Source organism: Saccostrea echinata, unplaced genomic scaffold (genome assembly GCF_033153115.1).
Source record: "Saccostrea echinata isolate AGI-Se365-2 ecotype Australia unplaced genomic scaffold, CSIRO_AGI_Sech_v1 ptg000030l, whole genome shotgun sequence".
NCBI lineage: Eukaryota > Metazoa > Mollusca > Bivalvia > Ostreida > Ostreidae > Saccostrea > Saccostrea echinata.
This window is the reverse complement of record NW_026889779.1, coordinates 7555001-7579946: the sequence shown is the minus strand read 5'-3', so window position 1 is coordinate 7579946 and position 24946 is coordinate 7555001. Positions and strand designations below refer to the sequence as shown.

Genomic DNA, 24946 nt, shown 5'->3' with positions numbered 1-24946 from the left:
CGTGTAGCGACAATAATAATAATAAAAAATATAGGAGCGAATCGAGGATCTTGATTTTAATCTTATTAATTGCAAACATGTGTAACGTGAGTCAGTTTTGAGGTCGGGATCGTTGTTCTCTAGAAATAAGGCGATGATTGCACAATCGGGTGAAATTAACCGGTTGTACAGTTATATTAAATCGGTTTGCTGGTTTGGAGAATATTCACTGTACTGAGAGGAAATCCTGTTAGGTATATTGTTCCTTTTTGAAAGATGATTTTATTTTTTTTCTTTCAATTATTTTTTTATGGTGGCATATTTCCATACCTATCAAAATGGCCAAAAATTTATTTTTCGGGGGGGGGGGGGGGGGGGAACGCGTGACGACCTTTTACAAATACAAAAAGTCAAGCATTTCACTGTATTATAAAACAAAAATAAACAACTTACAAGATAAAACTTTTTTATTAATATTATTATTATCATTTATTCATAAAATTTACTTTTTATTCATACATTGTTTAGAAACTTGTACAATGTGATTTTTGAAATTATAAAAATACATGTTCTTCAATGTATATTCTGCCTGTCCATAAGAGTGTCATTTGAATAATATTCATGGCAAATGTCAAAGTTTAACTTGGCAATTAGAAAAATTAATAAGGTTCTGCAAACAGTCTGAGTTTCCAGCTTTTAATAGATGGATGAATGGATTTTTCTCACTAAGTCTAAGAAGCAAGAGTTGTGTCCTGGATTTAAGGATCTGAAATTGAAATAATTGTCAAAACTTAATGCTTATATTCTTTAAAATAATATGTAATCTAGTATAAATGAAATACATGGATTCTCAGACCCTGTGTTTTTTCTTTTAATCTCATAACATATATCAGAATTTTTAAATCTAATGCTTTATTGTAGTAATATTCTAATATGCTAATTCTATATTTTAATTTAGAAATTTATCACCTTGTTTAGCTATGTAAATTCAAAGAAGTTTTCTAAAGGCACTGTCATGCTGCTCTGTAGTTTCAGGGGCTTTTATATGCTGATGTTGATGCAGGATTTACTAAGACATTGAATCTCAAATCTGTGGGGAACTCTTCAGACTCTTCATTATTAGCTTCCATGAAATTTTTCCCCTCTCCTCGTTAAATTAATAATAGAGTACTGTAGTTATATCTTTCCTGATCACTGTATTGTTTATGGAGGAATTGTAATGTCTTGGGTACTTGTAAACTTATTTGCAGCAAAGTATCAAGTACATGTATCCATATCGTTATTTACCGTCATTTTTTTGCAAAATTTTTACATCTGGCATATCTGTCTTTGATAATATACACTTTTAATGAGAATAAGGAGCAATTACAACTGCAATTACATCTGGTAGCACAGTTGACACCTTGTTGATTACCTGTTATCAGTGGCAATAAACAGATTAGCTACCGATAAACAGTGCATGACCTCCATTTTTGTGTTGACATGTCGGTATTTTACGAACCCAAGTAGGTAAAAAATCCGGATTTTTTTCAAAATCGGTAGAAACGTCAGTCTAAAAAAAATTCGGTAGACAATCGGTAGGGATGGTTAAAAATCGGTAGACTTCCGAAAAATTCGGGAGAGTTGACAGGTATGGATCATTTCTGCCCCTTACATGCAAGATAAATTATGTTAACATTTGTCAACATGCAAGATTATGTGAATATGTCTACATGCATAAAAATTATGTTGACATGCAAGATATCAATCTTTTTAGAGAGTCTAATTTTAATGTTGGTAAACATACTTACAAACGCCGGTATACGACATCATAAAAGCAAGGTGCAACAGAATTATGTTGACATGCAACTTATTTATGTCAACATCAAGATAATTATGTTAACATGCAAGATAATTATGTTAACATGCGACTTATTTATGTAAACATGCAATATAATTATGAAGACATGCAAGATAATTATGTTAACATGCAACTTATTTATGTCAACATGCGAGTTATATTTTAACATGCAACTTATTTATGTCAACATGTGACTTATTTATGTCAACGTGACTTATTTATATCAACGTGACTTATTTATGTCAACATGCAACTTATTAATGTCACCGTGCAAGATAATAAGTTGCATGTCAACATACATATCTTGCATGTTGACATAATTAACTTGCATGTTAACATAATTATCTTGCATGTTGACATGAATAAGTTGCATGTCTACATAATTATCTTGCATGTTGACATAAATAAACATAACTCTGTTGCATCTTGCTTGTGTGATGTCATATAATGGCGTTTTTAAGTATATTTACCAACATTAAATTCTAGAAAGAGACTGGTAACTTGCATGTCAACATAATTATTTTGGATGTTGACATAAATAAGTCTCATGTCTACATAATTATGTTGCTTGTTAGCATAATTTATCTTGCATGTAGGGGCAGAAATATGCCACCATAATTTTTCAAAATGCAACAAGCTGCTTTCAGCCAACAATTTTATCCGATTATCTGTATCATTTTCCTGTTCTCTATTGAGATGTAGATGGCTCATCCCTTGAAGGCGAGTATTAACGAGCCATCAACTTTTCAACAGAGAATATAATTTTCCCTTTGATTTGTGCTTAAATTACTGGGTTTAAAAACAAACAATACGTAATCTTTATTCTTATTTCTTTATTATAAAAAAAATCAAGAGAGATAATCTGATTACTTTAATATACTTTTAGAATTATTGTCTAAAATTCAAAAATGGATGAAAATGAAGATTTGTTACAAGATCTAATTGAACATTCAAAGAAGAGGCCAAAGTATGCCTGCATGGTGTCATGGGAGTTTAAAAATGAAACCAAAAAGTCCCACAGAAAGAAAAAGCAGCTGCAGCAAGAATCCATCAAAGAGCTTGAGGCAAGTAAAGGTAACGAGGAAAAAGACAAGGAGTTTTCATCATCATCATCAGCACAGGAAGAAGAATATGATTCAGAGAGTTCGTATTACTCTGCTGAAGAAGTAATAGATTCTGAAGAATCTACAGGCAGTTTGGAGGAAGCTCTGGATGGGGTTAATTTACAAAATGACACAAGTTGTGTGAATTATCCTTCACAGGCAAATAGTCGATATCGAGCTCCAAGTAAAAAGCAGAAGCGTAAAAGACGTTATCAGTTGACCTACTTTGATCAGATTCTGCCATTTATGAACTGTGGACTTAGCATTGAGGAAGATATCCAAGAAGTTGTGGCTGAAATTCAGGGGAAGCAAATCGTTGTGTTGAGGGAGGTGCCAAGCCTATCCTTTCTATGTATTAAGATGCTGAGAGGAATAAGGTTCCCTTCAGATTCTATGCCCAGTCTACTTAAGTCACAGATCTATGGTGCCAACACAGACTTACAATTTAAGAAATTTCAGTATGGATGGTTGTTAAACATGCTGGCTTTAATAGAAAAGAGAGAAGATTATTATTTGTTCTGGTCAAGAAAATCAGGGATCAATAAATATGTACAGGTAATGGTGCTTCCAATGTGCAGTGTGTGGTATCCCCTGCCTTATTTAAAGGGATCAAGAATACAACTTACAGATGTTTACAACATGAACAAAGTCACAGCATGTATGATGTACACCAGTGGACATGCAACACTGTGTCCGATTGCAATACAATACGGGTGTGCTGCGACCCCTTATGAAATATTGTGGTGTATGCCTTGGATTCTGTCAGGTCTGATATTTTTCTCTGAATTGTTTTTTTAGCTGTCCAGTATCAAAAATTTGAATACACATATATATTTGTTTTAATATGTAAGCATACCATATCTGTAAAGGGGACAAAGGTGCTTCACTGCTTGGAAAATTGAGAAAAGCACTGTTATTTATATGATAAACATAATGTAAGTTTTAAAATATTTGGAAGGGAAGGGTGTTTAAAGAAAAATACATCAAATAATAATATTATTATTTTTTCTTGTAAACCTTAATTTTAAAAAAAAATTCTAAATGATCATTTGAATGAAAGAGCAACTGAAATGTAATATTTATTCTTTGACCTGTGAATTTTCTTTTTGAAAGTATTTTAAAATAATTTGAACATTATCAATAGTTAAGATATTCAAGATGGTGAGTTGATGGCTAGTTATTGAGGTGAATACAGTTTTAGTAAATTTAATTCTTCTTCTTTATGGCATGTCAAACGTTTCAATATTCGATCTTTTCCATTTGTATTATATAATTTTCCATTTGTATTGTTAAATTTTCCATTTGTATTCTATATTTTTATGTTCCCCAAACAAAGTTTGGGAACATATTGTTTTTACTCTGTTTCTTCTTATTATTATTATTAAGGTCTTCCGTCTTCACGGAAGACCTTATAGTGATTCTACTGTTTCTTATTAAGGTCTCCCGTCTTCACGGAAGACGTTATAGTGATTCTACTGTTTCTTATTATTATTATTATTCTTATTTTTTAGACAAATTTTGTGCACGGAATATCTCGAGAACTATTCAGTGGATTTTCATCAAACTTTCAGGGATAATGCGCTATAAAATGCCATTGTTACATTTGAAAGAGTTTTGGAGAAATTCGCTTCCGGTTCCAAGTTATGGACATTTTTCTGATTTTAAAATGAAATTTTATCCGCGCGAGATCTAAAGAACGGCTAAAGATATGAACTGGAGACTTGTTGGAGAGCATAGAACATGATTTCTAGATATGCGGGTTTGCCTTTTCGTGCGTCGTGAGTACTTCCGGTCGCTACCGGAAGCGAATTTAAAAAGTCAATTTTTTCAACTTTTACGTTTTTCAATATTTTTTTTTTATTTTAATAGTGGTAATAGAGATTGTTATCGTAATGCTTAATATTTAATTTATTTTTAAAATTGTACACCAGAAGATATTTTAAAAATAGAATTTTTAGACAAATCTTGTACACGCAATATCTCAAGAACTATTCAATGGTTTTTCATCAAACTTTCAGGTGTAATGTGCTATAAAATGTTATAGTTACATTTGAAAGAATTTTGGAGAAAATCGTTTCCGGTTCCAAGTTATGGCCATTTTTCTGATTTTGAAATGAAATTTTATCCACGCGAGAACTTAGGAACGGCTAAAAATATGAACTGGAGAATTGTTGGAGAGCATAGATCATGACTTCTAGATATGCGGGTTTGCCTTATCGTGCATCGTGAGTACTTCCGGTTGCTACCGGAAGCGAATTAAAAAAGTCAATTTTTCAACTTTTACGTTTTTCAATATTTTTCTTTCATATTAGTGGAGTAATATTTCTTTATAGATGCAAGTTACTGAACATAATAGGTATCGGACTCCTTGAGCGTCATATGGCGAGACGTGTTTTGTTGCGAAACATTCCAGTCTTTTCATTAATGTGTTACTAATTGGAATAATCCACTGTGGGGGTAAAGAGAAATATAAAATCTGTAAGAAAACTTAGCGCAGCCCTTATGTTATTTGCCCGTATACGATATGTTATATGTACAGTGTGATAAATATACATTCTTAGGCTCGAAAATCAGGCTATAGCAACATATTTTTTAAAAATTTCATTGAAGCTATCACGTACACTTATTCAATTGAAGACACATTCCAAAGAAAAGGCGCGAAGATTTACTCGTGACCTTTGGCGCGAAATAATGTATCTTGACCCGCCTTTCACAAATGGTCTGATGCAGTAGTGTAGAAGTACAGAAAAAGATTACACTGACATGTCTGTATTTGAAATTGTATAGAATAGAAAGTTGAATGCATAAAGAATAAAGGAAGTAAACACAATAGTTTTTATTTTAGTTTTGATCAGTAACAGATTATTTTCTCTGCTATCAGTTATTCTTAAAACTCAAGTAACAAATCCGATGTAAATCTAGTAGTACTTGCACAAAATTTAGCTGGCTGGTTTTCATCCTATAATTCCGCACTATAAGAAAAAAAACTAACCTGCCTGACACTCGTTATTTCAGGGAATGAGTGCAAGGTAAACATCGATGATGTCTGGTACATTGCGCTAATGTAGTGGTTTTCAATATTAAAGAACAAGGTTCACTTAGGGTCTTTTTTGGCCCTGTGAATTTCAGAACAATTGAAACTGCTTGGTTTTAGTTGACAATGCATTAAATATCATTTAAACCTTTGATGACTGCGTATCTATCAAAAAGACGTAATTTTCTGGCTAGCCAATGCATTATGACGTCATGAAATGCGTCATTTTCCTCATATCCTGAAAAATTCTACAAAACAGCCAATTTTTAAAGCTATTTTTCGATATTTAATATAAAGTGTAACCTCTTATCTTAAATATGCAACTATTAAATGATAGAACTTTTTCTGAGGATTAGAAAACCTGTTTTATTTTTTTAGATCAGAGGGTTCGCTCAAATTATTTCTCTTCTGTGAAAGTACTCAAATATACTTGTTTTCCTAAAAATTCAATAACATTGCAATTCCATGAAGCCTGTTTTCCAGGACCTTGGCTTTAAGGAGAAAATTTTTAATAGGAAATGAAAGCACTAAGTCTCTACTTTATCTTGATGTTTAAAATGGAACATAAAGTGTTAGTCAATAAATTGGTATATCTACAGGTCCATTTTATGCATAAAGTGAACCTAGCTCTTTTCCGGCAGCCGATCTTGGTTTAATCCCGACTATATCTGAATTTTTTGCGTTTTTCGTTTTAATTTATCTAGGGTAACCTTAAATATCTTTCAAAATTTCACTTCCTGTTGCGTGTTTTTCTGTCATCAAAATGAGAAATTGTCTGAGCGAGATCTCAAAAATAGGTAAAAGATTAAAACACCAAATTTTTATGAATAACATACCTTGAGGAGTAGGCAAAACCATTTTGGATAAGCGCATCAGTCTAAACTTCCGGTCGTCACAGGAAGTCATCAAAGAAATCAAAAATTTTAACTTTTCTTTTTTAAATTAAAGTTTGCATTACTTTATTGTATCTCTTTCGCTGTTTTAAAACTTCAACTTCCGGTTTTAGGTGATAAACTAAGTTATTTCGATATTTAACTTTTGTCATAAATATTGCTTATCGATAAAGTACTGTTTTTTATGTATTTTGTAGATACTGCAAATGTCTACAGAAACGTCAGAGATTTTTTTTTAATAAAATTCACTTCCAGTCGCTTGTTTACCTGTCCTCAAAATTAGAATTTGTTCTCACAATATTGCTCGGCAACAGTAAACGACTGAAGTCTGAAACTTTCAGGACTGATAGTCAGTCATCCGTTTATTTGAATCGTGAGAAAATCTTGTATCGCTGTTACTTCCGGTCGTGACAGGAAGTGATGCAAAAAAGTGAATGGTTAATAGTTAGCGCGTTGAATTTTCACGCTGACGACCAGGGTTAAATCTCCAGAGTGTCTGAATTTCTTTTATCACCTTTTCAGCTTGAATTTACGTTCTTATTCTCAAAATCGGACGGAAGACCTCTCATTGCTCGCAATGAGTTTCTAGTTAAGGTCTTCCGTCTTCACGGAAGACCTTATAGTGATTCTACTGTTTCTTATTATTATTATTATTATTATTATTATTATTCTTTTTTTTGACAAAATTTTGTGCACGCGATTTCTCGAAAAGTATTCAGTCGTTTTCAATGAAACTTTCAGGAAAAATCAGTCATTGTATGAACTTTGTTCATCACAAGGAAAATTTGGAAAATTCCATTTTGGTTCCAAGTTACGGGCAATTTCCTGATTTTAAAATGAAATTTTGTCGCCCCTTTTTCTCAAGAATGGCTAATGATATGAACTGGAGACTTATTGGAGAGCATAGAACGTGACTTCTAAATTTGCAGAATTGCATTTTCGTTCGTCGTCGGCACTTCCGGTCGATTACGGAAGTGATCAAAGAAATCGTAAAATTTCAACTTTCTTTTTTTAAATCAATACTTACATCACATTATTGCATCTCTTTTGTAGTTTCGAAATATGTTGGTCCCACCAGAAACAAAAACGTCAGCTTCCGGTTATAAGAGAAAAACTACATAATTTGAGTATTTTTCTTTCCCATTAATATCCTTTGTAGATAAAGTATTTGAAATGAATTTTAAATATGTTATTTAGACTGCATATATCTAGAGTAACGTCAAATATCTTTGTAAAATTCACTTCCGGTCGCGTGTTTTCCTGTCCTCAAAATGAGAAGTTGTCTGAGCAAGATCTCGGAAACGGTGAGAGATTAAGACACCAAAGTTATATGGGCAACAGACCTTAAGATGTAGGCAAAACCATTTGGGTTAAGAGCGTCAGCCGTCACTTCCGGTCGTAACAGGAAGTGATCAAAGAAATCGAAAATTTCAACTTTTCTTTTTTTAATTAAAAATTGCATCACTTTATTGCATCTTTTTCTCAGATTCGAAAGATGTTGGTCCCACCGGAAATAAAAACGACAACTTCCGGTTATAAGAGAAAAACTACATAATTTGAATATTTTTCTTTCCCATCAATATCCTTTGTAGATAAAGTATTTGAAATGAATTTTAAATATGTTATTTAGACTGCATATATCTAGAGTAACGTCAAATATCTTTGTAAAATTCACTTCCGGTCGCGTGTTTTCCTGTCCTCAAAATGAGAAGTTGTCTGAGCAAGATCTCGGAAACGGTGAGAGATTAAGACACCAAAGTTATATGGGCAACAGACCTTAAGATGTAGGCAAAACCATTTGGGTTAAGAGCGTCAGCTGTCACTTCCAGTCGTAACAGGAAGTGATCAAAGAAATCGAAAATTTCAACTTTTCTTTTTTTAATTAAAAATTGCATCACTTTATTGCATCTTTTTCTCAGATTCGAAAGATGTTGGTCCCACCGGAAATAAAAACGTCAACTTCTGGTTTTAGGAGATAAACTACGTTATTTTGATATTTAACATTCTCATAAATATTGCTTATCGATAAAGTACTTGAAATAATTTTATGTATGTTGAAGATACTGCAAATGTCTAGAGAAAAGTCAGAGATTTTATAAAATTCACTTTCGGTCGCGTGTTTACCTGTCCTCAAAATTAGAATTTGTTCTAACAATATTGCTCGGCCACAATAAAGGACTGAAGTCTAAAACTTTCAGGACTGATGGTTAGTCATCAGTTTATTTGAATCGTGAGAAAATCTTGTATCGCCGTTACTTCCGATCGTGACAGGAAGTGATGCAAAAAGGTGAATGGTTAATGGTTAGCACGTTGGATTTTCACGCTGACGACCAGGGTTAAATCTCCAGGATGTCTGAATTTCTTTTATCACTTTTTAAGCTTGAATTTTCGTTTTTATTTTCAGAATCGGACGGAAGACCTCTCATTGCTCGCAATGAGTTTCTAGTTAAGGTCTTCCGACTTCCTTCGGAAGACCTTATTGTTTTCCGTCTGTTTTCTATTATTATTATTATTATTATTATTCTTTTTTTCATAGTTATGGCGATATCTCAGCTGTGAGTGAGCAGATTTCAGAGATTTTTTCGCGGAAGATGCATCATGTAAATATCTCCAGACGTGTTTTTCATTTTTTCAAAAATCACTTCCGTTCGCGATTTTTGGGGAAATTTGTATTTTTTAAATGGCATTTTGTCCAGAATTTTTCTCGACAACGGCTAAAGATATGAAATTGAAACTCAATGAATAAATAGAACATCAAATTCCAATATGGGGAACGACCTTTATTTTTCGTCGTCGGCACTTCCGGTCGCAAACGGAAGTGAATTCAAAAAATCTAATTTTTCAACTTTTTTGTTTTTCAATATTTTTCTTTAGGATTTACAGGGTTTATAGAGTGTTTTACAAGAATTCTAAATATGTATTCAATATTTTGATGCGTGCATTTATTGCAAAGATATGACTGATCCAAACTTTGTCCCACTGTCTGGGGTTCGAATCCTGCTGGAGGTAGTTAATTTTTTTTCTTTGTTTTTCTCTTTTTTTCAGTTGCTAATGACTTCTCTCTCTTTAAAAACATGTATGGTAGTTTTTGCTGATTTTTAAAAGCTTTTTTGTCAGAGATTCTGTAGAAAACCTTTCGACATATACTGAATATCTTTGCATCTATGATATGTCCTTCTAAAACTATTTTAAGATTTCATTCTTGTCCCCAAAGCTTGACCCATTCAAAAGTTGTCACCCTTTTTGCAATAAAACCTTGTTATCGCTACTCCTCCCAAACCGTAAAACGTAGAGATTCCAAGCCTTCAGCAGTGTCCCTTGTATGAGTTACTGCCCCTGAAAGTTTATGCTGCTTACATTTAATGAACCTTTTTTTAAAACGGTGTATCCTAGAGACATGGGACCAACTGCATCGGCATGTTTGACTTTGACCTTGAAATATAGGTCAAGGTCAAAGTCATTTAAAAACATAAGAAATTCCTTATATATGTGTGAAATATAGCAATTCACCAAATGACCTTGAACTTTGACCTTGACCTTTGGCCTTGACATTGGGTCAAATGAAAAGTAAGGACATGCATCCAGCTCCAGTATCAGGTAAAAACATAGAAAGTAAAGATTTCCTTGTTTTGTTTTGTTTTGGTTTTTTTTTTTTTTTTTTTTTTTTTTTTTTGAAATGGCCTTGACCTTTGATCTTGACCTTTGATCTTGACCCAAAGGTCACAATCAGGCTTAAAGATGTGAAAGTAGTTACAATTCTTAGTTTAAAAGAGGCATAAAATAAATAATTCATTCCCCCCCCCCCTTCTTAAAAAAAATCACATCAACAACAACGTAGAATATTTCTGTAAAATTCAAACCAGACCTCGGATCGACAACATATTTGGTACATTTGTAGTATAGACCTCAGAGAAACTTTCTTGAGAGTTTTACGATGAGTCTTATAAGTTTATAGAAGTCATGAAGTTTCACGGCAAAAACTACAAGTTCTGTTGTGTTTGAAATTAAAGTGCAGGTGAACGAAGAAATGATCTAAACCTTTTATCGGCTATTTCTTCAGATGTCGTTAGTAGCATTCGATTTTCCTGATATGATACGACATTTTAATACCATGCATTCTCTCTTTCTTTTACATTTGGAATTTATTTGATTTTTATTTAGAATTAATCAGTTTCCAGAAATAGCGATTTTCGGTATATTAAAAACAATTCTCGCTTTCATTGTTGGGTTTCCCTTCTAAAAATGCATGTTGGGAGTTTAATTTGTGCTACACATATTTAATTTAACCCAAAGAAATGCTTATTTAAATGTTTCATATTAATTTCAGGATATTCAGTCAGAAATGTTAAAATCCGAACCCGATCTTTTAAGCTTACAACAAAGCTATTTTCAAAAAATTCAGCATGCTCACAATATCGATGAATCGGGCTACAGTCCATTAATACATTTTCATTAGGGAACAGTGTTAACGTTTTTCTCACGCACACCCGTCCCTTGTTATTTTATATACTGCTTGCAAGTTCAGGAACTATTTCCTTTTACGGAACTTCTTTCTTCCCCTACCGATTCTAAAAATACGCTTGTATTTATTCTATAGTCTTAAACAATTAACTTGCTCAATTTTATCGGAATGTGTAGCGCAGTGGTTAGAGCACCTGCCTTTCAAACCAAGGGTTTTGAGTTCGATCCCAGCTGGAGGAGGATTTTTTTTTTTTTTTTTTTTTGGATTTTTTTGCTTTTTTATTTTGGCATTTTTCTTTTTTTCGGCCTAAACGACACGAAAACACTTAAAAAGGTGGAAAGGCCTCTAATTGTTCTCTGAACAATTAGTTTACTTGTTATTATTAAGGTCTTTCGATATATATGATAAGATATGAATATGAAACTTGCTGAGGTGATAGAGCATCAAATGTAGATATGTTGATCGACCATTATTTTCCATCGTTCGTACTTCCCGTCGCAAACGGAAGTGAATTAAAAAATGTTAAATTTGTAACTTTTTTGTTTTTCAATATTTTTCTCTGGGATTTACAGGGTTAATCGAGAGTCTTCTAAGAGTTCTAAGTATGTTTTTATCATTTTGATTGATGCATTTGTTGCAAGATATGTTATACAAACATAGATTACATGATCAGTACGTACTGGTCCCTGCTGACAAAGCAGGTAACAATATTGTCTTTGTTTGTAAGACTCATTATATTAAATGTATTTTAGAGGAACTTGGATTTAATTCTACAAGTGGTAATCCAACTTATACTCATAGTTCCCTTTCTAAGGAAGAACTTCTTCAAAATCATATGTCAGTTTTGAATATTTTTAATATTCCAAACAACCAAAATGAATTCGAATTACCATATTTATATTGGATTCCGAAACTTCATAAAAATCCTTACAAACAAAGATACATAGCGGGTTCCAGTATATGTTCAACCAAGCCTCTATCTTTACTCCTCACTAAGATATTAACAGTGGTGAAGGAGAAACTTCAAGAGTACTGTGCAACAATATATTCGAGAAGTGGTGTAAATCAGATGTGGATACTTAAAATTCCAAGGAACTTTAAGAAAATTTGAAATCACAAGATTTTACCAAAATCAACAGCTTTAAAACTTACGACTTTTCAACTTTATACACAATCATTCCCCACGATAAATTAAAGTCCAGGCTTCTTGATATCATTGACAGCTGCTTTTTCAATAAAAATGGAACTCGTAAATATACTTACCTTGTCATTGGTCATTTGCAAAATTATTTTGTTAAAAAACATTCTGATTGTACACACAAGTACTCTGAAGTTGACATTAAAAAGATGCTTGAGTTTCTGATTGACAATATCTCTGTGGTTTTTGGAGACCAGGTCTTCCAACAATCTATTGGAATTCCCATGGGTACCAATTGCGCCCCTTTATTAGCAGACCTTTTTTTGTATTCATATGAAGCAGAATTTGTCCAAAATCTTGTACGTGAAAAGAAGAAAACACTTGCTGTGGTCTTCAACTCGACATTTAGATATATCGACGACGTATTGTCAATTAACAATGGCTATTTCCATTCTTATGTCGATACAATATGTCCTGGTGAACTTGAGATAAAAGATACCACAGAGTCTGACACATCTGTTTCATATTTGTATATTTTACTTGAAAAAGATGTTAATGGTAATCTAACAACCAAGCTTTATGATAAACGTGATGACTTTAACTTTTCAATCGTCAACTTCCCTTACTTATGCAGCAACATACCTTCATCACCTGCATACGGGGTATATATCTCTCAGTTGATTCGATACGCAAGAGCATGCTCTACGTATGTATAATTTCTAAGACGAGGTAAATTATTGACAAATAAGTCGATGAAACAAGAATATCAGCTGTCTCGTTTTAAAGTCATCATTTCGTAATTTCTATGGTCGATACAATGGCCTTGTCAGCAAATACAATTTATCATTGTGTCAAATGCTGACTAACGTTTTTCATACTAATTGTTAGGCCATTATTTACACACTGAATTGTCGACGGATTTTTCCGTGATTTCCCGATCATGACAAGGAGCACACGGCAGGTGTGACCGGTCGGCAGGGGATGCTCACTCCTCCATGGCACCTGATCCCACCTCTGATGTTTGGAGGTCCGTGTTTGCTCTGCTCCTATTTTGTATTGTTTAATGGACTTTTGAGCTTGAATACTGTTCGTTATCTCCATATCTTTCATATGACCGATCCAAACTTTCTCGTATTGTTGCGGGTTCGAATCCTGCTGGGGCGGGAGATTGTTTCTCTCTTTTTTCAGTTGTAAATGATATTTTTCTCTGTGAAGACATGTATGATAGTTTTTGCTTATTTTTTAAAGCTTTTTTAACAGAGATTCTACAAAAATCCTTTAATAATCATGATCTATGTTGAAAGACTGTGTTACATAAACGCGAACAAAAAATACCTTCAATAAAGTATTAAATGAAGTGAGGTAGCACAGCGATCTGGAGAAAAGTTCGGTCGGAAGACCACTTGTTGCCCTAGCAACAAGAAACGCATCTAGTTATTATTATTTTTCTTCCTGGGTACTTTTTTGTCCGTGAGTGATCTTCGAAACTACACATCCGATTGAGGTGAAATCTTTTTATGGTTAATAGGAATGTTATGTAGATTTGTGGAACGAAGGTCATTATGCGCGCACGTGCATGCACGTGCGTGCGCGTGCAATTAGTAAAATGACCAATACGAGGGGTTATCAAAAAGTTCGTGGACTAGCGCCATAAGATTAAAACCGCTTTAGGTACATCAATGAATTTTAAAACATTTAGTTAGCATCATCTTTTCTATCTATAGAATAAACCATGAATCATAAGTTTTATTTTTTAAATAAATTTATAATGTTTTTGTAAGCAATTGTATGTCCAGGCGGCGCAACCTCCAATATGACGTTTTTTCTACCTGAGTGTAACTGAGAAAAACTCTTTTGATATGAACATTTGTCATAAAAAAAATCCTGTTATTTCAGGCATGTGGTACAACACAATTGTTCTGTAAAATTTGCAGTTTTTACCCCATTCTGTACGTTCTATCAAATTTTATCGTAAATTTTATATGGAGTGTCCAAAAAATTAAGGCTTGAAAATGACGTCAAAAAGGGGGAGGGGTTTCTTTTTCCACCATTCTGTAAAGTTTCGAACCTGGAAAAACTGGTATAGACCTACGGAATGTTAAAACGGGCAAAAGAGAAATAAAATGCATCCAGAGTGTTTGTTTTTAATGCCCAAAAAGATTCAGAGAGATGAAAGATGCACAGTTAATGTCGATTTGTAGTCAGGGTGTCAAAAATCAGTCACGTCGAAAAGTGACGTTGATCATGTGTTGTAGAATTTGAACTCCAACAAGCTAAGTATTCTGGCATAATCAAGTGAGGATCTTTCCCTATGTATAGATCCATTTACAATATTATATGCATTGAAAGCAGCTGTTCATGACATTATAAAGTAATATAAACAAGATGGGCTTCAACCCTTACTTAACTCCAGATAATCTCATCAAGATAAGTGTATGAGGTAGAGAGAGTGGACAATGAGAAACAATGACGTTGTCGAGCGTTATGAAACTAAACGCCGCCAGCGCCGGGTGATCATAGAATGTCTTTTTTATTTTAGAATAATTTGGAAAATTATCAACGTATCGAGCTAAAATTTTCAACATTTCTTAACTTTTTGTTGTTTTATGTTTCTTATAAATTTTGTAAGCACAGACTACTTCCGATCGTGACAGGAAGTGATGCAAAAAGGTGAATGGTTAATGGTTAGCACCTATAATAGCACCTTTAATAATCATGATCTATGTTGAAAGACTGTGTTACATAAACGCGAACAAAAAATACCTTCAATAAAGTATTAAATGAAGTGAGGTAGCACAGCGATCTGGAGAAAAGTTCGGTCGGAAGACCACTTGTTGCCCTAGCAACAAGAAACGCATCTAGTTATTATTATTTTTCTTCCTGGGTACTTTTTTGTCCGTGAGTGATCTTCGAAACTACACATCCGATTGAGGTGAAATCTTTTTATGGTTAATAGGAATGTTATGTAGATTTGTGGAACGAAGGTCATTATGCGCGCACGTGCATGCACGTGCGTGCGCGTGCAATTAGTAAAATGACCAATACGAGGGGTTATCAAAAAGTTCGTGGACTAGCGCCATAAGATTAAAACCGCTTTAGGTACATCAATGAATTTTAAAACATTTAGTTAGCATCATCTTTTCTATCTATAGAATAAACCATGAATCATAAGTTTTATTTTTTAAATAAATTTATAATGTTTTTGTAAGCAATTGTATGTCCAGGCGGCGCAACCTCCAATATGACGTTTTTTCTACCTGAGTGTAACTGAGAAAAACTCTTTTGATATGAACATTTGTCATAAAAAAAATCCTGTTATTTCAGGCATGTGGTACAACACAATTGTTCTGTAAAATTTGCAGTTTTTACCCCATTCTGTACGTTCTATCAAATTTTATCGTAAATTTTATATGGAGTGTCCAAAAAATTAAGGCTTGAAAATGACGTCAAAAAGGGGGAGGGGTTTCTTTTTCCACCATTCTGTAAAGTTTCGAACCTGGAAAAACTGGTATAGACCTACGGAATGTTAAAACGGGCAAAAGAGAAATAAAATGCATCCAGAGTGTTTGTTTTTAATGCCCAAAAAGATTCAGAGAGATGAAAGATGCACAGTTAATGTCGATTTGTAGTCAGGGTGTCAAAAATCAGTCACGTCGAAAAGTGACGTTGATCATGTGTTGTAGAATTTGAACTCCAACAAGCTAAGTATTCTGGCATAATCAAGTGAGGATCTTTCCCTATGTATAGATCCATTTACAATATTATATGCATTGAAAGCAGCTGTTCATGACATTATAAAGTAATATAAACAAGATGGGCTTCAACCCTTACTTAACTCCAGATAATCTCATCAAGATAAGTGTATGAGGTAGAGAGAGTGGACAATGAGAAACAATGACGTTGTCGAGCGTTATGAAACTAAACGCCGCCAGCGCCGGGTGATCATAGAATGTCTTTTTTATTTTAGAATAATTTGGAAAATTATCAACGTATCGAGCTAAAATTTTCAACATTTCTTAACTTTTTGTTGTTTTATGTTTCTTATAAATTTTGTAAGCACAGACTACATAGTATTAATTTTATCGCATCAGTCCACGAACTTTTTGATAACCCCTCGTATATTTGATATAGCCATAACTTTCATATCTTTTGATGAAATACTTTGATACTCAGAATATAAGGATATATTAAAAGTGTAGACAAGATGACATGGTCAGAATGCACATGCATGCGCGTGCGCACATGCGCATTGATTGAAATGACCAATACAATTGATATAGACTTAACTTGTACATTTTTTGACGAATTGCTTTGAAACTCAGAATATAAATACAGATTAGAAGTGTAGACAAGAAGACTTGATCAGCGCACACATGTATGCACGTGCGTGCTCGTGAGTGCGCGTGCAATGGGTAAAATGACAAATATACTTGATATAGCCATAACTTTCATATCTTTTGATGAAATGCTTTGATACTCAGGATATAAGGATATATTAATAGTGTTGACAAGATGACATGGTCAGAATGCACATGCATGCACGTGTGCGCATGCACAATAATTGAAATAACCAATACAACTGATATAGACTTAACTTGTACATTTTATTTGAATTGCTTTGAAACTCAGAATATAAATATATATTAGAAGTGTACACAAGATGACATGATCAGCGCACACGTGCATGCACTTGCATGCACGTGCGTGCGCGTGCAATGAGTAAAATGACCGATATACTTGATATAGCCAAAACTTTCATATCTTTTGATGAAATGCTTTGATACTCAGAATGTAAGGATATATTAATAGTGTAGATAAGATGACATGGTCAGCATGCATATGCATGCACGTGCGCGCAATGATTGAAATAACCAATACAATTGATATAGACTTACATTTGTACATTTTTTATGAATTGCTTTGAAACATGTTTTGGTGTAATGCTTTGATACTCAGAATATATAGACATATTATAAATGTAGACAAGACGACATTGTCAACATGCACATGCATGCACGTGCGCGCACATGCAATGCTAAAATGACCAATATACTTGATATAGCCGTAACTTTTATACTTTTTGATGAAATGCTTTGATATTAAAAATATGTAGATATATTAATAGTGTTGACAAGATGACAGGGTCATCATGGACATGCATGCACGTGCGTGCGTGCAATGCGTAAAATGTCAGATATACTTAATATAGCCGATTTTTTTTTTATCTTTTGATGAAATTTGAATATAAAGATTTATTTAAAGTGTAGACAAGTTGACATGGTCATTTTGTACATGCATGCCCGTGCGCGCGCGTGTAATGCGTAAAAAACCCAATTTACTTGATTGCCTTATTTAATGAAGCTTACAGGGAATAAGACACCAAAAGGAAGTTGGGGAGCGTTTGGGGAACATCTGTAACGGTCCCCGTTACAATTAATACTAGTTTCATTTGCATTGTAAAATTTTTATTTGCATTCTATATTTTTTCATTTGCATTGTAAATTTTTTATTTGAATTCAATAATTCTCCATTTGTATTGTAATTTTTTGTTTATTTGTATTGTATAATAATTTTTATTTGTAAATTGTGTAATTTTCCATTTGTATTGTATAATTTTCCATTTGTATTGTATAATTTTCCATTTGTATTGTATAATTTTCTATTTGAATGTATTGTATAATTCCCAATTTATATTGTATACCCAGTAATTTTCCATTTGTATTGTATAATTTCTCATTTGCATTGTATACTTTTCCATTTGTATTGTAAAATTATACAATACAAATGGAAGTTTATAGAATACAAATGGAAAATTATACAATACAAATAAAAATTATACAATACAAATAAAAAATTTTAGAATAGAAATGAAAAATTATAGAATACAAATGAAAAATTATAGAATACAAATGGAAAATTATAGAATACAAATAAAAATTATACAATACAAAATGAAAAAAAATATACAATACAAATGAAAAATTATACAATACAAATGAAAAATTATACAATACAAATGGAAAATTTTATAGAATACAAATAAAAATTATACAATACAAATAAAAAAATTATGCAATACAAAGGAAAAATTATAGAATACAAATGAAAAATTATAGAATAGAAATGGAAAAAGATCGAATATTGCAATGTTTGACATGCAATATGTGTACTTCTTACCTTCTAAACTTTTGAATTTTTTGTATTTTTTTCTATATTTTATTTCATTTTTTAAAATTTATTTATTTATTTATTTTTTTGCCTCTTCCGGTTTGGAAATTGTGAATTTTAAAATATTCACTTGGGATATTACAAAATGATAATTTTAATTTTTATTACCTGGTAATCTTTGATATTAAAAAAAAACAAAAAAAAAAAAAAACAAATGTTTTAAATTAAGGTAGTCCAATCCTCAGGTTCTGAAAATCAGCTTTTAAGAAATTGAAAATGCTCACGAAAATGTCTTTGATTTCACATAGTAATGTGAATTTACCCATGGAATTTCTTCAAAGTGAAACATTATAGTTCATCATATTATATAGGGAAAATTATCAAATCTCAAATATATTTTCAGGAAGTGTGAATAAAAACACCAGCTATGCATTTTCTAACTGAAAATTGATCAACAAATATAAATTAGGATAGAAAAATATAGGTATCCAGGCATTTGGAGAAAATTGCATCTTTTTTATGCTTGTACAGTATTTTAGTTCTTCTCTTTACTTCAATTATCATATAATGCATAGTGTAAAAAGCTTGTGCTATCATTGCTAGACATCACATATCACATCTAATTTCATATCTTGCTAATAAGCAGTGGTATCTAATGCTAGACAAAAGGAAATTCAAATTCTCTAAAAATGATTCAATATTTTTCTTTTATGGGGTACAAATGTCAACTTTTTACAAGACCATTTCTAAGACTTCAAAGAACCTTGAATCATATTAAGATGCATAAAATGAAAATTGTTGCATGAAAAGATCTCAATTTCAATCTTCATTTTGAGACTTTTTAAATAAAATTAGAAATTTAAGAGTTATCCTTCCTGGCTGAGGATCGGATATCCTTAAAGCATGTTCTCTGATAATAACATTCCACTTTTTCAGCTCTGGGGACTTTAATTGAATGTATGCTACCATCTCAAATATCTCAGAGGAAACGAAAGGGAAAAGTCCCCTATCAGAGCGAGGAAGCAGAACTGAGAATGGCCACCATAACTGCCAGTCAAAGAATTAAATACGTCCTGTCCAAAAGGTAAACATTTCACACAGCAAAAGGTTTGGTGATATGAAAAGTCTTGTAATATCTCTCTTCCCCATCCTACCCCCTGCAAGCAAAGTTTGGGTGAAGGGGTATAGAGGAATCACCTTGTCCACCTGTCCATGTAATTGTGTCCAAACAAAAACTTTGTTATGGAGAAATATGATTAGCTCATACATTATTGCTTATGATCTGAAAGGTGTGTCATGACCTTGCAAGGTCATTTCAGGAAGCTCATTGTCATTGGCTTAAAAAATGTATAATTCATGTCCTGTCTGTAACTTTCTAATAAGTCATACTTGACACAAAGGTTACTTTTTGTCCTGAGGGTTTATCTTTTGACCTTGACTTAAGATCAATGGGCAAGTACAAGGTCACTGGCAGTAAAAGTAAAAAATTCCTATTTAGTCTGTAGCCTTATAGTGGATAAACATTTGAAGTTCATGTGTCTTGCTAAGATTACTCATGTCCTAATTTTTTTCATGACCTGAAAGGTCATTTGGAAAGTTCAAAGTAACAGGCAGAAAAAACGTACAAAATCTTGTCCTGGCAATATCTTGAAATGGAGAAACATGAAGCTTATATTTAACTCTAAGATTACTTATAACCTGATGGTTTGTCAAGAACTTGACTCAATGGCATTTTGACAAGTTCAAGGTCACAGACAAGAAAAAGACTATTTTTATGCCTTGTCCATAACTTTTCAATGGAAAAGCACAAAACAAAGTACTTGACACACAGATTGTTTATGTCTTGACCCCCTTGGGGGGGAATCATTTTTATAACCTCATTCCTAGTTTCTCTAGTTTTCATTTGAAATTGTATATGAGGTATATTAGTTTATTGTCTTATTTTGATGCTTTTCCTTGTGACCAGTTCTCAAACATTTTATCCTCTCTGCTATGAGTATGACAAAAATTTTATTTTTCACAAAAAAAGAAAGGAAAAAAGTGAATTTACCTACCTATTTGCAAAAAACACACAACCCAAAAAGTAAAACACAAGTCTTTATAGTCATAAAAATGATGTCATTCAAAGGATTGATTCCATTAATCTATTTTTCTCGTAGAAATATCTATTCTTCAACAAAATCAAGGTATTAAATGCTTACAATATTCCAAATATGACATATTGTAGACAAATACTTAGAGAAAGTTCTGATGAAATATCTTGCTAAATGGTTGGTGTGCCACGCTGATAAAATTAGGAGATGCTAGTTCTCTTGTGTTACATTTTTGAAGAATTTTCCACCAAGCTGACTTTTCTAATGTTAAAATCAATCATTTATTTCTGATAAATGTAACTTTTGGAGGTCTTAACATTCCGAATAAGATGACTTACTGTCTGAAGTGCAACTATTAACAACACATTGTACTTTAGGCATACTCATTCTTTGAATCTATTTGATTTTCACTAGCATAAACAATATGTTATGCCCCAAAATGACCTGAGATTTAGAGCTTTCTTGACTTTGTCCCTAAAGAGTGGCAGTAAGTTAGATAATCATGAGATAATTGCGATACTTAGTATTGATAGAAAGCAAGTAGAGAAAATCATGCAAAGTTTTAAAATATTTACTTATTTTTTCTAGACTTCCAAAAACTGTTGCTGAGTTCTTTAAAGTAGCCCTTCCTTATGCATTCTGGGCCAGAGGAGATATCCATAATGCAACAGAACTGTTCTGCCAGCTCTCTCAGTCACAAAAAAGATGTATGTACTGCAGACTTATATAGTCAAACTTTGTTATCTCGAACTCCATGGGACCAAGAAAAACTTTGAGATATCTGAGGATTTGAGATATCAGGGGTAAAATGAAAATAAGTTGTTGGGACTTTAAAATCATTTCGACATATCCATAGTATTCGAGATATCAGTGTTCGAAATACCGAAGTTCAACTGTATATAAATGTATTTAATGCCAGGAGGTTCAATACTATTATCAGGGTATATAAAATTTTGTCTGGCATTTCAACCAATACAAGAAAGAGTTCAAGTATTGGCATAGGTCATGGCTTTAGGTACTGTAGATTCCTAAATACACACAAGGAAGTTAATATTATTAATTTTCCAAGAAGCCCTCTGAAGAAATAAGATTACTGGCTTTTGTTAGGTCACCTGAGTCACTTAGGTGATCTATTGCTATCTGTTTTTGTCCATCATCATTAGTTGTGTGTCGTCTGTTAACATTTTCAACCTTCTTCTCTGAAAACTAATTTTGGCATACAGCATCTATTTCTGAAGGGAAACAAAAATTTTGAATTTCATGGTCCCTTCCCCCCTGGAGCCTGAGGTGAGGGCTAAATCTATAAAAGTTCATGCAATCTTTAAAAATCTTCTTCTTTACTCTTGGACATCAAGCAGTCAAAGTGTTAGCATGAATGTAATAAGCATTAAGCCCTCTACCAAAATTGTGAAATTCATGACCCGATGATCAGGGCCGGGTTCTGGTGCTAGGGTGGGGCTATATAGATCATATAGTAAAAGTGCATTATTTCTTTGAAAATCTTCCTTGCTGCTGCTTGATATAAAAAAACAAACTAAGTGCAAAATTATGATGAGCTAGGTGCCTCTTCCAAAATTGTGAATTTCATGGCCACTGGATCGGGAATCTGGTGTTAGGGTATGGCTCTATTGTGAAAATACATGAATTCTTTAAAAATCGTCTCCTTGGTATTAAGTAAACACATTAAGTACATGGTTATGATGAGCAAAAGTGCTTCTTCCAAGATTGTGAATTTCGTGGCCCCAGGGTTATGGGATTTGGAGTTGGAAGTGGGGGCTCTATCGTTTATATGGTGAAAATGCATTTATTTGAAAATTATCTTTTCTGCTCTGGGTTATTTAGCAAAGAAACTAAGTGCATAGGTATGATGAACAAGGGTGATTCTTCCAATATTGTGAGCTTCATGGCCCTTCCTTAAGGGGTCTGATGTTAGGGTGGGACTCTACTGGTTATGAAGTGAAAGTGCATAGATTCTTTTATAATCATCTTCTCTGTTCCTGGGTATTTAGCAGATAAACTAAGTGAATAGTTATGGTGAGCAAGGATAACTCTTCCAGAATTATGAAATGTTTTGGGGCATGTCTATTGATTATACAATTGTGATGTAATATTTCTTTGATGAAAATCTCCTGGGTATTAAGCAGACAAAATAATGCATAATTACAGTGAGCAATGATGCCTCTTCCAAAATTGTGAAATATGTGCCCATAGTCAGGGTTTTCTGGTGTTGGGGGATGTGTATTGATTATATACTTATAATGTTTTATTCCTTTGAAAATCTCCTGGGTATTCAGCAAACAAAATAAGTGCATAATTATGGTGAGCAAGAGTACCTACTCCAAACTTGTGGATTTCATGGCCACTGAGTCAGGGCTTAGGTGTTAGTGCGGGGCTATATTATATAGTGAAAATGCATCAATTCTTTGAAAATCTTCAACTAACTTATGATGAGCAAGGGTACCTCTTCCAAATTTGTGAATTTAATGACCCTGGGTCATTGGTTCTGGTGTTAAGACAAGGCTACGTTGAATCTATAGTGAAAATGCATTATTTTCTGGACATCTATGAGGCAAAGAGTAAAAGTTATAATAAGCAAGGGTATTTTTACCAGATTTTTGAAATTCTGGACCACTTAGTCAAGTGTTCTGGTGCTGGCCAGGGCTTCATAATTTTGTATTCTACTGAGAGAAGTTATTCCCCTTTGCTATTCAGCTATGATACATGTAATTATTCACTGTAAATAATGTAATTGAAAGGTAAATAGAATAAGAGAATTAAGCAAGAATTTTTATAGTATAATACAAAAAGAGGGAATACAATGATGCACTTTTGTTTTGTTTAGTCTGCATGGTGATATTAACAAGCAGATCTACTCTATGAGTTGTTGCTGTGTACCATACTAATTATTTCATTGGTCCCTAATCATCCTAATTCTCTTTTGGCAACACTTCATCTGTCAGTTTATTTTGTTTTATTTTATACTTTAATTTATGAACCCTTTACATTGTTGTATTATATTCAGGTGACCATTAAGGCCTTTAGGCCTCATTTTCTTTTTATTGCTGAAAAGCATTTAATAACTCTGAGATCAACATCGTCAAGTTATTTTGCAATGTGCTTGTGTTAAATATATTACAGTAAAACATGCTTATAACAAAGTGCCAAGAACAGACAATTTTGCTTCATTATCAATGTAATTGGTTATGTCCATTAAAATCACAATATTTTTTAAAGCTATCAGTGGGGAATGAAAATCACTTTGCTGTAAATGGATGAATTAAAAAAAAATGACCAAACGCATATTTATCAACCCACACTAAAAATTTAGGCAATGAAAATAGATTTCTATGTCTCAGCATATGTCTTTGGATAGTGTCTAAATACCTGCCAAATATCTCGTTGATATCTCAATTAACAAAAAAGTTATGCCCAAAAATGATGCTAAAATTGTCAGGAGTGCAACACCTTTTTGTGACATTTTGAAATTTCAATATTTTTTGGAGATCTGTGAAATAAATGATAATGCTTTATGTTGAAAATAAAAACTTTCCTGATAATATTCAAAGTATTGAGCTTTAAATGTGGGCTGTAGGAACTTTTGTTTATAATCAAGTTGTGGTCATGGCTGATGTTTAAAAAAATGTTATACCATGTCAGGAGTGCAACAGAAAAAATATAGTGTTGCCAAAAAAACATCAGTTGTAAAATTCTGAAAGAAAATTAAGACAAAAAAGAATTTTCGAAATGTAAAACAATAATTGATATACATTTTAAAACTTAAAAATTTTATATAAATTACAAGCAGCATTAAAGGTGCTTAGACTCAGATTTGAACTTAATATTTTCTCAAATTTTCTGTATAATATCACGACTTATATATTGCAATAGCATTTCACACGAAAATATAATTAAAAACTTATTTTATCTGGAAATTATTAGAACTACGAATTCCGGGAAGTATTTGATTAACACATCTTTGCACTTACACAAATTTTAACTTTATCCTTAATATTTAAGAAAAGAAGCGATTTTTTTATGTATTAATGAAAAATATTACATCTATAATCCAGAAAATTCAGAGTAGAAATGTTCAAAAGCAAAACCAATAATTTTATGATTTTTATTTTGGAAAATAAAGACACAAAGAACATTTTTACCAAAAAGATTTATCTGTTACAGGATCTAGCTGTGCTTCAGATCTGTATTTCTATGGTCAGGAGTGCAACACATTTTTTT

General features: G+C 32.7%; 1 protein-coding gene and 1 long non-coding RNA gene across 2 annotated transcripts in view; one reads left to right on the top strand and one right to left on the bottom strand.

Annotated features, from left to right (window-relative positions):
- Nucleotides 1-432: 432 nt before the first annotated feature.
- Nucleotides 433-1608, bottom strand: LOC133196278 (uncharacterized). Its single transcript, XR_009722306.1, has 2 exons — nt 949-1608; nt 433-745 (listed from the first exon to the last, which is right to left on the bottom strand). It is a non-coding gene; the product is annotated as an uncharacterized LOC133196278 (long non-coding RNA).
- Nucleotides 1609-2721: 1113 nt separating this feature from the next.
- Nucleotides 2722-24946, top strand: part of LOC133196158 (uncharacterized) — a 77810-nt gene continuing 55585 nt past the window's right edge. Inside the window, exons 1-3 of the mRNA XM_061332088.1 lie at nt 2722-3688; nt 19548-19701; nt 21299-21417. Coding sequence (XP_061188072.1) covers nt 2728-3688; nt 19548-19701; nt 21299-21417 — 1234 coding nt within the window. The 5' untranslated portion in view covers nt 2722-2727. The remainder of the gene's footprint in view (nt 3689-19547; nt 19702-21298; nt 21418-24946) is intronic.